A 12,674-nucleotide genomic window follows, 5' to 3' on the forward strand; every position below is an offset into this window, starting at 1 on the left:
ATACACAAATTACCTGTGATTTTTAAAAAATATATTTTTATTGATTTCAGAGAGAAAGGGGGAGAGATAGAAACATCAATGATGAGAGTAAATTGTTGATCGGCTGCCTCGTGCATGACCCCTACTGGGGGTTGAGCCCACAACCTGGGCACGTGCCCTGACCAGGAATCGAATTGTGACCTCCTGGCTCATAGATCAGCACTCAACCATTGAGCCATACCAGCTGGGCTATGATTTTTATTTTGGGTTTTTCGTTTTGTTTAGATGCGACTGAAGCATAACGTTGTTGGTGTCAATGTGGTATGGAAAAGGGAAAGCATGTGAAGAGAGGTGAAGCTACTCTTAGGCTAAATTAATATTCAATGGAATTCGGGGCTCAGAGGCACTCTCCAAAATCCCTGACTTGGAAGCTCAAGGCAAACACAGGAGATGCCGAGGAAGGTGAGTCCGGCCTACCTCTGGTTGTTACGTGTGTTACAGCACTCTCCACCCTGGGTAAAGATTCTGATTCTGGTTGGTGTTTTGTATGGGAGATGCATCCTACCTCCCAAGGACAAAGGCCTGGTGTCCTGGCTTCTAATTGTTTACTCGTTCTTCAATCATCCAAAGTAGGTTTGATGAATATATTCCAAATTTCTGATTTCCAACATCCAACTCTTCAGACAAGCCTCTTCCTTAGATTGAGTCCCTTGATTTCTTGAACTACTCAAAGGAGACTATTCTAAGTATCCAGGCCAATGGAGTCTCATTTCTTATAGTCCACCAGTTATAAAAAGAGCATGCAACATTTCCACGTTTTATACTTCTGTCATGTTCTTTAATCTCAACAATAAGCACATTCTATAAAAGAGCCCTCCTTGGGCCTGCTTGTATTATAATCACATCATGGCCAGATAAACTGCCAGTTAAGGTTTAACTGGTATAACAAATATTAATTATACGTAGAAACTGTCAAATAGGGAAGAATGATGCTGAACCAGGAGCAAGAAGAAATTAGTTGTGAAATTTAAAGTCACATCACCAATCTGTGGCCCAATTTTCTTACCAATAAAGTTGGCTAGAGCAGGCATTTTCTTATGGCCCTCCTGGTTCTAAAGTTCTGTGGGTCTGTGCAGTTCTTCTTGAACTGAGATAATTTTCAAGGACTCAATCTAGAAAGGAACAGTGACTGCTTATATTGTCCTTGAAACTCTGGCAGATAGCATGTGATCAACTGCTAAGACTAGTTCTGCACCCAGAGACGACAGAAAATAGGTTTACGAGCTTCATGACGCCGAAGCCAGTTTTCCTGCCAGCTGATTCTCTTGTTGAAGGGTTTTTTCTCATCTTTTGTGAGACTGGTAGCATAGCTTTACTGTTCAATAAAATAGTTTCCAAGATCACTTTGGAGATTTGGGGTCAAATCACCCCAAAGGGCAATTACAACCACTTCCCTGGGCACATTTTTGGTTTGTCTAAAAAAATAAAAGATTAGATCTCTGAAGTCCCTAAAGACAGACTAAAATGTGTAAACTTCAGGCCATAACTCTTCAGTTAAATGGGAGGAATACATTTCTAAGAATAAGGACTATCTGCAGATGAAATTATCATTTAGGAAGATAATTCATGTCATTAAAACTTTAAGTTTTTATGGTTAATTGATAAAAGCGAACTCTGACATCTTTTTTAAACCCAAGAGTCTATGAAATAATTTCTAAATAGTTATGAATTTTAGGGAGTACAATTATTGACAAAATTTAGTTATTATAAACATATTAATTTTAGTTCAGTATAGTGCTTTTCATATACTGATTTTATACTTTCTTAGCATGTTATGACTTCTTATATATTTCAATATTTTAATATCTAATGAGCTTTAAAGTCACTTCATAGACTTTAATGTCTAATATTTAAATATAGAGGCTTATAGTTATATCTTTGTTTTGATACCATAACTGTATTTTATTGCATATCAAGTGCCTATTTGGAGCACAACCTTAATTACATTATTCCCAATAAGGGAAAATGATTTCTGCAAAATAAAATATTCTAGTCCTGAATTTCTAAAATACTTGAGTAAAGATCATTCCCTTCCCTGTTCTTCCTTCTTGAATAAACAAATAAAATCAATGAAATAAACAAAAACAGAAGTGATTTGAGTAAAACAAACATTAAAAAGAATTTAATCATGAGATACACTGTAGTATATATGTATGTTTGAATGTGCATAGAAAAACATATCTGGAAGGATACATATCAAACTGCTAACAGTTTACCTTGAGGGTGTAGGATTGGAGTAGGGTAAGGGGAGTGCTCTTAAAGTCATATACTTCTGCATTGTTTGAAATTTTACAATGATAATTCACTACATTTATAATAATCAAAACCATAAAAATAAAAATAGCAACAAAAAGTAAATCACATACACATACACATACACATTAGTTTTAAGAATTACATTGGAGGTATAGAGAATTAAATCACATGGCACACTTTTCCACTAATACTGGTAGTAAACATAATCAAAGAAATAACCTTAAAGAAGCCACTTTTAGCAACATCCCAACCTAGGGAGGGGCAGGAGTGGGGGGAGGGGGAAGTCATTGGGGGTAAAAGGGGGACATCAGTAATACTTTCAACAATAACGATATTTTTAAAAACCCCTTGAGATGAGAGCCCTTCAACAGTGACCCTTCAAGGTGAATATTAAAACTAAAAGCTGGGGTTACCTATTACTGGATGATCTATAGGAAGGCATGTCAATCTGAAAACTTCAGATAAAAGAAATAGCTTCACAGAAGTAAGTTGAAATTCTAAAACAATTAACCAAAGGCCAGAAATTGGGAGTATGAGAATTCTGCCCAGTCCAGACCCAAAACTAAATCATTGAAATTTTGGTAATCTAGGGATATAGGTTAGGGACTTCTACTTTAGGCATTTGCTTATCATTATTTCCAATTTCTCAATTGGTCTGCTTTCTATTTCAATGACTGTAACCTAAAAATACTGCAATTCTAATTGGAAAAAATAAAATTAATTTAATCTACATTCAGTTTAGGCATATTCTTCTAGTTAAAGAACCAGAGAAGCTTGAGACTAATGGTTTTCCATTATCCATTATTTTCTCATAACTATTTCTAGCTACTTAATGAACATATTAGGACATAATACTTTTTTCTCATGTTCTAATTTTTTTTTACTGAGTCATCAGAGATGATAAATTTTTCATTATGAACTTTTTTCTTCCAACAAAGAGGATTCTTTAGGTTGATGGTTAAATATCCTCATTGAAGTCAGGACATCTGTAACTGGAAGGTTCTACCTTTTGTAAGTTACATAATTAAGAACTTAGCTATAAAATTTTGCACTCCTGAAACCGTGTTCCTGACCTTGGTGTCAAAGATTTATGTAGGATTATACTCATTGCATAAGTGAGTATTATGGGAAATTTGACAAAACTTAATCAGAATATCATTATAAACAGCAGGCATAAAGGGTATAAAGTCATAATGGCCATGTCATTTTTAAGTTAAAACAGCTGGAACGTTGCTGTTTCTTAGTGAATTACAGTATTTTAATTTTCAAAAGTAGAAAACAAATGATTCATCATAATGTATATAAAGTACTTAACATGATGCCTGGTACACAATAACGACTCAATAAAAACTGTCTCTGTAATGAATGGATTAAAACAATAAAAGTATAAGAACCCCAAATAGAGAGAAGAGCTTTAAAATCGATTTCCTAGAGTATGCAGTTAAGTGGAAAGTCGAAGCTCACAGAGAGCAGTAAGGAATTCTACGTTTTCTGGATCTATCTTTTGGGCCCTCTCATAATACTCAGCAGCTTGCCTTTTTTCTCCCTCCAGCTTGTAAACAAACCCTAGGGCACTTAAACTCTGCACATCTGACGCATTGTGACCAAGTCTCTTGGTAGCCAGTTTCTTCAGAGCACTTGTCAGTTTCGTACGCAGGGATGACCTGTCTTTGACCTTTAAGGCTTCTAAGTAATGGTGGATGGCAGTATTTTCTGATTTACGGTGAAATTCTTGAAAGCGGCCATAGTGGTAGTGGATCTGATGTTTGTGATCATCAGTTATGTTCTCCAGACGAAGGGCTTTCTGGAAAATGTCTTCAGCATTGCTATACTGGCCTCCCTCAGCATACATGTTGGCCAGGTCTGTGTAGGCAAATGCAAACATAGAGTCTCGTTCCACGGCTGCCTTGAAATGAAATATAGCGGATGTAATCAGCCCATCAACTTTCAGTTTATCTTTGCCTTTAGGTCTGTTGCGCGTGGCTTTCTTGATTTGGATCATCTGTGCCCTATAACAAAGTCCCATTTGGTGATGCAGGAAAGAAGAGGTTGGTGTCACCTCCAAAGCCTTTTTCAAAAGTTCAAGAGCTTTGTCCCAGGAATTTTTTCTCCTGTAGAACTTGGCCGCATAACGAAGGACGTAAGGTTCGGATGATATCTGGTCCAGGATTTCTTCAATATACTTTTCCCCTTCAGCTTCTGCATGTACATCTTGAAGCTTCAGTGCCAGGAAAACCTTAATGTAGGTGTTATCTGGGTTCAGGGTTACAGCCTTCCTCAGAGGGCCCAGAGAGAAACTTTTTACAGACCCTTCTCTGTCAGAATCATCCAGCCGATACACTGTAATGGCATAACCAATGTTAAATTCTGGATTGTCTGGTTCCACTTCCAGAGCCTTCTCAAAAGCTGCTTTAGCCTTTTGGTAATACTTCCCTCCAAATTTCAGAAGTGCCCACCCTTTCTCACAGTCAATCTCAGGACACTCCAATTTGTAGTTAAAAGGACTGGACATTTTCTTGCAGACGTTCCCTACCTTGTCTGTATACTCCTGAGCTTCTGTAAGCTGGCCCATGTGATAATACACCCAGGCATAATTTCCCCAAGTGACCAGACTTCGTACTTCTTCTTTGTCTGAGTGTTCCCGCTGTATTATTTGTTCTGCTTGTTCCAAGCACTCTAGGGCATCCTTATTTTGGCCTTTTAGGTGTTTCACATAGGCCAGTAAGTTATAAAGAGTGAGTCTGGATTTTGTCGTAAGGAATTCAAGCTGTTGCCCAATTGTATCTTCCACATCAAACAGATCAATGTCCTCCTTAAGTAAATTCCAGGTAAAGTGACATTCTAACTCCAACAGAATGGTCTTCAAGGAGTCCTTAGGAAGCTCACTGTCAAAGATAAAATTCTTTTTAATTTTTGAACAAAGGAAACAATTTTTAAACCATAGTACTATTATTTTCTTAATAACCAATTTTATCTTTTATTTGATCTTACAGTTAAATCATAGGCTACTATAACTTTATACTAGATTCCTATGTGTACAGTTATGTCCCAAAAATATTTCATTAAATTCTCATTATTTATTGCAAAATTCTGGAGATGATAGTGTTTTCTATGTTACAGGGTATCTATTTCCTTTTGGCAGTCACTATCCCACAAGAACCACCTATTTTTAGAGAGGAGAACTTAAATGTTTTATTTACTAGCCTTGAAAATTAAGAACAATAAATATATACAGTCAATAATTAATATAAAATTTTTATCTCTATATTATTAATGAAGGAAGAGAAAAAAGTAGGTGAGAAATAAGAAATACATTGAAGGAGACAGAGAAACCACACATATATATCATTTTTGCAGAGAAAGAAAGGAAGAAAGGAAGGAAGGTGTGCAGGGAGGGAGGAAGGAAAGCTTACAGAGAGAAAAGGCACAGAAACAGGCATACCAAAAGATGGGGAAAAGCATAAGTTTCAGAGACATAAAAAGAAATGTAAGCCCTGACCGGTTTGGCTCAGTGGAAAGAGCGTCGGCCTGCGGACTCAAGGGTCCCAGGTTCGATTCTGGTCAAGGGCATGTACCTTGGTTGCGGGCACATCCCCAGTGGGGGCATGTGCAGGAGGCAGCTGACTCTCTATCCCTCTCCCTTCCTCTCTGTAAAAAATCAATAAAATATATTTTAAAAAAAAGAAATGTAAAAAAAGATTACTTAGGATTTCTCTCAAAGAGGGAAATGCTCTCATTATGGAATGAACAGTGTACAGTGTGTCTGAGTGTATATTTCCTTTTCTGCCGCACACAGGACCCCCATTATATGCACAGTGTAAATATGTATTTGTATAAGTGTTTATGGGAACTATAGTAGTTTTCCATCAATGAACATTTATTGATCACATCATATGTGTGAGACAGTATTCTAGTTGTGGTGGATATAGCAGTGAACAAGCTAGAAAAAGGCCCTTTCTTCACGGTAACTCCATTCTGGAAAAGGAAGGAACAAAAGGTGTAGACAGAAAATAAGCATGCATACAAATCAGTGGACAACATAATTCCAGAGTTTAATCAGTGTTAAGAAGAAAATCAGAGTAATGGGATTAAGTGCTGCTGCTGGTGGGGGGATACTTTAGTTATGATTGTTAAGGAATAGCCCTTGTAAAAAGCAGCAATTGAAGTATGAGGCCAACAATGAAAAGGAGGCTGTCATAAAAGATTTGAGGGCAGAATAGTCTAAACCAGGGTGATTTTAACTCCCAGGGAACCTTTGGTCATGTGTGGAGACAATTTCGTTTGTCACCACAGAAGGAATGGTCAGCCCCAAAATCAAGAATGATCTAATTCAAAATGTCAACAATGCTGAGGCGAGAAACCTTGGTTTGGGCTGAGGTACCAGCAAGCACCAAGGCCTTGATGTGGGAACAAATTTGGCAGCGTTCAGGGGACAGAAGGAAGTGTGGCTGAAGCATAAACGAAAAGGAGAGTAGTAGGAGATGAGAAGTAGTAGGCAGGGACAGCTGACTTAAATTGTAATCTAATTGCAGAAACCATTGGAGAAAAATTTTTAAGGAGGGAAAGGAAAATGTTTGAGCTAAGCTTTAAAAAGTTCTGGGTGCTCTGTGGAGAATGGACGATAGAGGTTCAAGAGAGGAAGTTGGGAAACTAGTGCAACAGCTATTCACTCAACAAATAGTTATCGAGAGCCTACTATATGCCTAACACTGCTCATGTTGGGGCTATAGCAGTGAACAAAACAGGAAAAATAATTCTGACTTCATGTAGCTTACATTCTAACAGGGGGTGGGATGTGCCATAAAAAGACCAAAGAAAAGAAATGAAAATACAGAGCATGTAAGATGATGACAGTGCTAAGGAGAAAAATAAAGCAGGAGAGGGAAATGGGTGGCTGGCAGGAAATGGGTAGCATGGCCAGAGCAAATCTCCCTAAAAGAGACATGAAGGCAGCTGTTGATGTAATCTAAGGAGGGATTATGCAAGCCTCCACTCAGGTTGTAGTAGTGGGTTAGTGAGTTCTGCATTGTTAGATTTTGGAGGCAGAACTGATAGGTCTTCCTGATGAACTGGGTGTGGGGAGAGCCACGAGGCAACGAGGGAGGCACAGATGACTGCTATGCTTTTGACTTCAGGAGCTGAGTGAATAAATCAAGAGGACTATTTGGAAATGTTAATTTGAAGATGTGTGTTACTCAAGTGAAGATGTCACCTGAATTGCGAGAAAGATGGACTACAAAGCAGAAGTGAAGCTATTTTTTAATAATGCTCAAATCTTTATCTCCAGCCCGAAACTCCTAACCATGGTTGCTATGTCCTTCATCTCCAGCCCATGTTTACTTCTCTGGCCTCATTTTGTACCATTTTCCTTTCACACACTGAACTCCAGCCATACTGGCCTTTAAAAAATCCCATTGTTTATTATTTCTTATGCCAAGTGTGTACTATCTCAGGGCATTTGTACCTTCTTTTTCTTCCCTTATTCTTCCTAAGAGAGTTTCAGGGCTTACTTATTCTCGTAATTCTGGTCTTTGGCTCAAATCTCAGCTCTCTGAAGAGAGCTACCTGACTGCCTTAGATAAAAGCTGCACCCCCCCCCCCCCCAGTCTATCACATTTTCCTGTCCTTCGTGGCACTTATCGCGATATTTGCTGGGGTTGGAAAGGAGGAGAGAATGCTTTGAGTCAAATATGAGATTAAAATGAATTGGACTGAGTCTTTAGGAATTGGAAAGGGGCCATCCTAGTAGGCAAAAGTGACAGAAAAATTAGAGAACTGGATTAATTGCACAATTAGTAGTAGTGATTAAAAAAATAAAACCAACCCTTGATGGGTGGCACAGTTGGTTAGAATATCATCCCCAAAAGGTTGTGAGGTTGATTCCGATCTGGGTACATAATCTAATATACTACTCCATGAAATGTTTTTCAATTTTTATAAATACTAAATGTAAATATTAAAATGGACTTAATCTATCTAGTAGATATTTAAATTAGCCTATTAATTTCCATTTTTATAATTTTTCACATTTATTCTTTCTCTCTCTGTTTGTGTATATAAATATACACATACCGTATATACAGGTCCTACATTTTAGTGACTGCAGGTCTAGACTAGAGTTTTCCAATAGAACTTCTTGCCATGATGGAAATATTCTTATCTGTGCTCTATAATATGGTAACCATTAGCCACACATGGCCACTGGTCATTTGAAATGCAGCTTGTATAATGAAGAAACTGAATTTTTGTTTTACTTAATTTAACTTGTGACATAGGACTGGTGGCTATGGTATGAAACAGTGAAGAAACAGTGGACCTTGGGGCTTAACAGGTAAAAAGGCCTCAAGCCTAAAAGGTTAGAGCTCTCATTTAACTTTAAATTTCTGCTATTTTATTCAAGGTGAAGAGCTAAATTAAATGACAAACAAGGATATATTTTAAAAACAACTTTATGCATATCACTAGGTTTACTGCAATTCAATAGAATAAATATATACTATTTATAATATACTGTCTAGAACAGCGGTGGGCAAACTACGGCCCTCGGGCCGGATCCGGCCCGTTTGAAATGAATAAAACTAAAAAAAAAAAGACCGTACCCTTTTATGTAATGATGTTTACTTTGAATTTATATTAGTTCACACAAACACTCCATCCATGCTTTTGTTCCAGCCCTCCGGTCCAGTTTAAGAACCCATTGTGGCCCTCAAGTCAAAAAGTTTGCCCACCCCTGGTCTAGAATCATATGAGTACTTAAAAAACAAATAACTAAAACTACAATTCACTGAAGGTTTACTACATGCCAGGCAGTGTGCCAAGCATATCATATAGATTACAGTAATTTTTATAAAAACCTCTTGCCCAGCTGGTGTGGCTCAATGGTTGAGCATCGATTCATAAACCAAGAGGTTGCTGGTTCGATTCCCAGTCATGGCACATGCCTGGGTTGCAGGGCTGATCCCCAGTAGGGAAGGGGGCATGCAGGAGATAGCCAATTGATGATGTTTCTATTTCTCTATCCTCACTTCTTTCTCTCTAAAAACCAATAAAAATATATTAAATCAATATTTTAACAATTTTATGATGAGTTCTGGCAGAGAGTTTAAATTACATGTCTAAAGTTACATAGCTATAAAGTGCCTGAGCCAAGATCCCAACCTGGTTCTGCCTGATTCAAAAGCTATGCCTTTCAACCATCACATTATATCACTTCTCATATACAAATTGGAGGGTTGCTTTTCATAGAATAGTTTTCTTTAAAACATAGGATATATATAAAATTCACTTCGTTGAAGGAGTACCTAAAGAGAACAAGAAGGGATTTCAAAGAAGCTTAAAGAGCAGGTAAGAGGTTTGTGTGACTGATCATTGGCAAAATAGACCAGATAAAGGTCTCAGGTTAAGAAAATAACAATTTCATATATGAGCCCTAAAGGTCAAAACATTGTACTTTGTTGGAATTGTTTTGAGATGGGCTACTTCTCACCAGGCTGTGCTTCACGAAGTGCTTCAGATAGGGAGTGGCAGAGATATACATTTATTTAAAGACAATTAGTGATTCTCTCAAACAACAAGAGAGCTGGGCAAAAATGTGCTAAAGGTGATCTGAAGGAAGTGCAAGAATCTTAGTTAACAAAGATATAATTATCATTATTTTTTTTATTAGTTAAGGTATTACAAATGTGTCCTCATCCCCCCCATTAACCCCCAACCTCCCCCCTCACCCCCCCAACCCCGCACACTCATGCTCCCATCCCCCTGTTGTCCATGTCCATTGGTTTGGCTTATATACGTGTATACAAGTGATTCTCTCAAACAACAAGAGACCCCCTCCCTCCCCTACTTTCCTGATCTGAAGGAAGTGCAAGAATCTTAGTTAACAAAGATATAATTATCATTATTAAGATAAGTGAATTAAAATACTTTTCCGAACAATCCAATTAAAGACTTGCTGTTGTATAGCTGATGCCCTTCCCAAGTATTTCCTCTATTTCTGATCTCTCCTCTGAATTCCAGACTTATCTCATTTTTAGTTCAAACAAACATATCCAATACAGAAATTTGGGCCCCTGAGTCTGTTCTCCCCTGTCTTCCCCACCTTGTTTGGCAACTCTTAGTTCCACAGGTCAAAACTGAGGAATAATTTTTGGTTCCTCTTCTCTCAACCTGCATCCAAATCCAATAGGAAGTCCTGTTAATTCTACCGTCCAGATACATTTCAAATCCAACTACTTTTCTCCATTCCCGCTGCTACTTATCTAGTATAAACCACAATTACCTTTCCTTTGAGCTGGGACAAAAATTTGGTCTCCCTGCTTTTACTCTTGGTCCCCATATAGTAACTAGTAAACTTTTGAAAATATAAACCAGATTATGTCAGTCTTAAAATCTCCAAATGATTTCCAACACCCTTAGATACTCATCCAGCCACATCCTACAAGTCCCTAAAGGAGTTGGCCATGTTTATCCATCCAACCTTCTCTCCCACTACTCTCCCTCCTCATTCACAGTGACTTTCTTTCTGTAGTGACATACCAAGTTCAAGGGCTTTTACACCTGTTGTTTTTACTCTATTTGGAATGCTCTGGTCCTAAATCTCTGAGTGACTATCTCCTGTAACTCAGCTCAAATATTCACTATTTAAGAGGCTGCCTGAGGCAGAGCTATCTAAAATAGCCTCCTCCATTCTAGACCCTTTTCTTTGGCCACTACATTGCTTTAGTTTTCTGAATTATGTTGGTTACTCATTTATATACTACTTGTCTATTTCCCTCATTTAAATGTGAGCCCCATGAGAATGGGGACCTTGTTCTAATTTTTTTTAATTTCTGTGTCCCTAGCATCTATTATTCCAGTTATAATAGAAGTTCAATAAATAAATATTTGTTAAATGAATGAATGAACTTACATACTGGCAGCTTCTGTAGGCTGTCCAGAGGTGTAGGCTTAGCATAAAAAGCACCTGAATTTCAGATGAAGGAATCCCTTCTAATTCTTCCCTTCTGCTAATGGCTCCAAACTTTTCCCAGTTCAGTCTTCCCTCTACATTTGTCTTTATATCTTGGCATGTTCTCTGTCTGGCTCTATGTTTGGATTTTGAAAATAGGTGTTGAACTGTTTCTGACATTCCTCACTGGGAGACCTGATATGATTCCCCTATAGAACTTGTTCCTTTCTCTGGTGTAACTGCACCAAAATCATGGGTAAGTTTTGCCAGGGCCTTACCAGCCTGCCCAGATTCACCACCATCTGAGCCCAACAGCCCCCTGCCCACCCATAGACTAACATGAACACTGGCCTCTGTTCTGAGGGTTTCTACCACCGCAGCCCAAGACAATGTGGAGGGCTGCCTGGGCTTATGAATGTGGATGTGAGATCTGCAAGGGGCATTCAGCCGGCCACAGCCGCGCTCGGCCCATCTCTTCGGCCATGAGAAGTTTTCCTTTTTAAACGCTGTCAACTTAATATTTTAACTTTGTCTCTGGAAAGCTGGCAGAGAGAGGCTATTGTGCCTGAAGAGGCAACATTTATCTTTTCAGCAATATTTTTTTCCCCAGTGAGAAGCAGTCTTTCACTGTCCTTGGGAGCCCATCTCACTTCCCCAATGGAGTCCACCCCTCTCCCCCCGCCCCTGCATATACATGTCCAGTGTACACCCTTTTCCTCCTTACAAATGTTAGAGGTTAGGGACTCATTATTATTTTACTTCTAATATGAGTCCTATGAGATGGATGCCATTCATCTTCGACAGATAAGAAACAGACTCACAGAGTTTAAACAACTTTGCTTTGGGTCACCCAACTAGCAGAACAAAGGGGTTATCTGCTTCGGGCGTCCAGGATCGTAACCTCTCCTTCCCCGGCTCTATAAACGCGACGGGCACACCAACCACGCCCAGGACAGGGGCGAGGGAGAGGCGCCGTCACCGCCCAGCAGTCAAGGATAAAGAAATCCTCCTGAAATAGCGGATCGGGTGGAACAATACCAATCCGTCCGTGGCGCAAAGGCAGCTCACGGGCAGGGAGGCGCTCAGACCCCGAAACCCGCAAGGCAACATGGTAGGAGGAGACCAATGCGCCGCCCGGGGCTGCGGCCACACTGCGTCTGCCAAGATGAGGGAATGGCAGCTGCAGCCCCGGGAACGGGAGGGCGGCGATGGGCCTCGGGAGCCCCGCGCCACGTAGAGGCCCCGCCGGAAGGGCCCTGGGCCCCCCAGCGCGGGCGCCGCCCAGAAGAGCCGCGGGGAGTGGACAAGCCCCCGGGGCGCATTCGCCGGACAACGGCCGGACCGCAGCCGCCTGGGAAGCCTCGGCCTCCGGAGCAGAGTCGGTTCGGGGACCCTCTCCCGACAGGCCGGATCCAGACGCCCGGGGCCTGGA

At 39.7% G+C, this 12,674-nt stretch overlaps 1 protein-coding gene across 1 annotated transcript; it reads right to left on the bottom strand.

The window, feature by feature from the left end:
* Positions 1-2,130: 2,130 nt before the first annotated feature.
* On the bottom strand, positions 2,131-11,221 carry IFIT5 (interferon induced protein with tetratricopeptide repeats 5). The gene is made up of 2 exons (XM_023760504.1): positions 11,204-11,221; positions 2,131-5,180 (listed from the first exon to the last, which is right to left on the bottom strand). The coding sequence occupies exon 2, from the start codon at positions 4,865-4,867 to the stop codon at positions 3,737-3,739; it is 1,131 nt and encodes a 376-aa protein (XP_023616272.1). The 5' UTR covers positions 4,868-5,180; positions 11,204-11,221; the 3' UTR covers positions 2,131-3,736.
* Between the last annotated feature and the right edge of the window lie 1,453 nt (positions 11,222-12,674).

The sequence above is a fragment of the Myotis lucifugus genome, unplaced genomic scaffold, assembly GCF_000147115.1.
Source record: "Myotis lucifugus unplaced genomic scaffold, Myoluc2.0 scaffold_184, whole genome shotgun sequence".
NCBI classification, from domain to species: Eukaryota; Metazoa; Chordata; class Mammalia; order Chiroptera; family Vespertilionidae; genus Myotis; species Myotis lucifugus.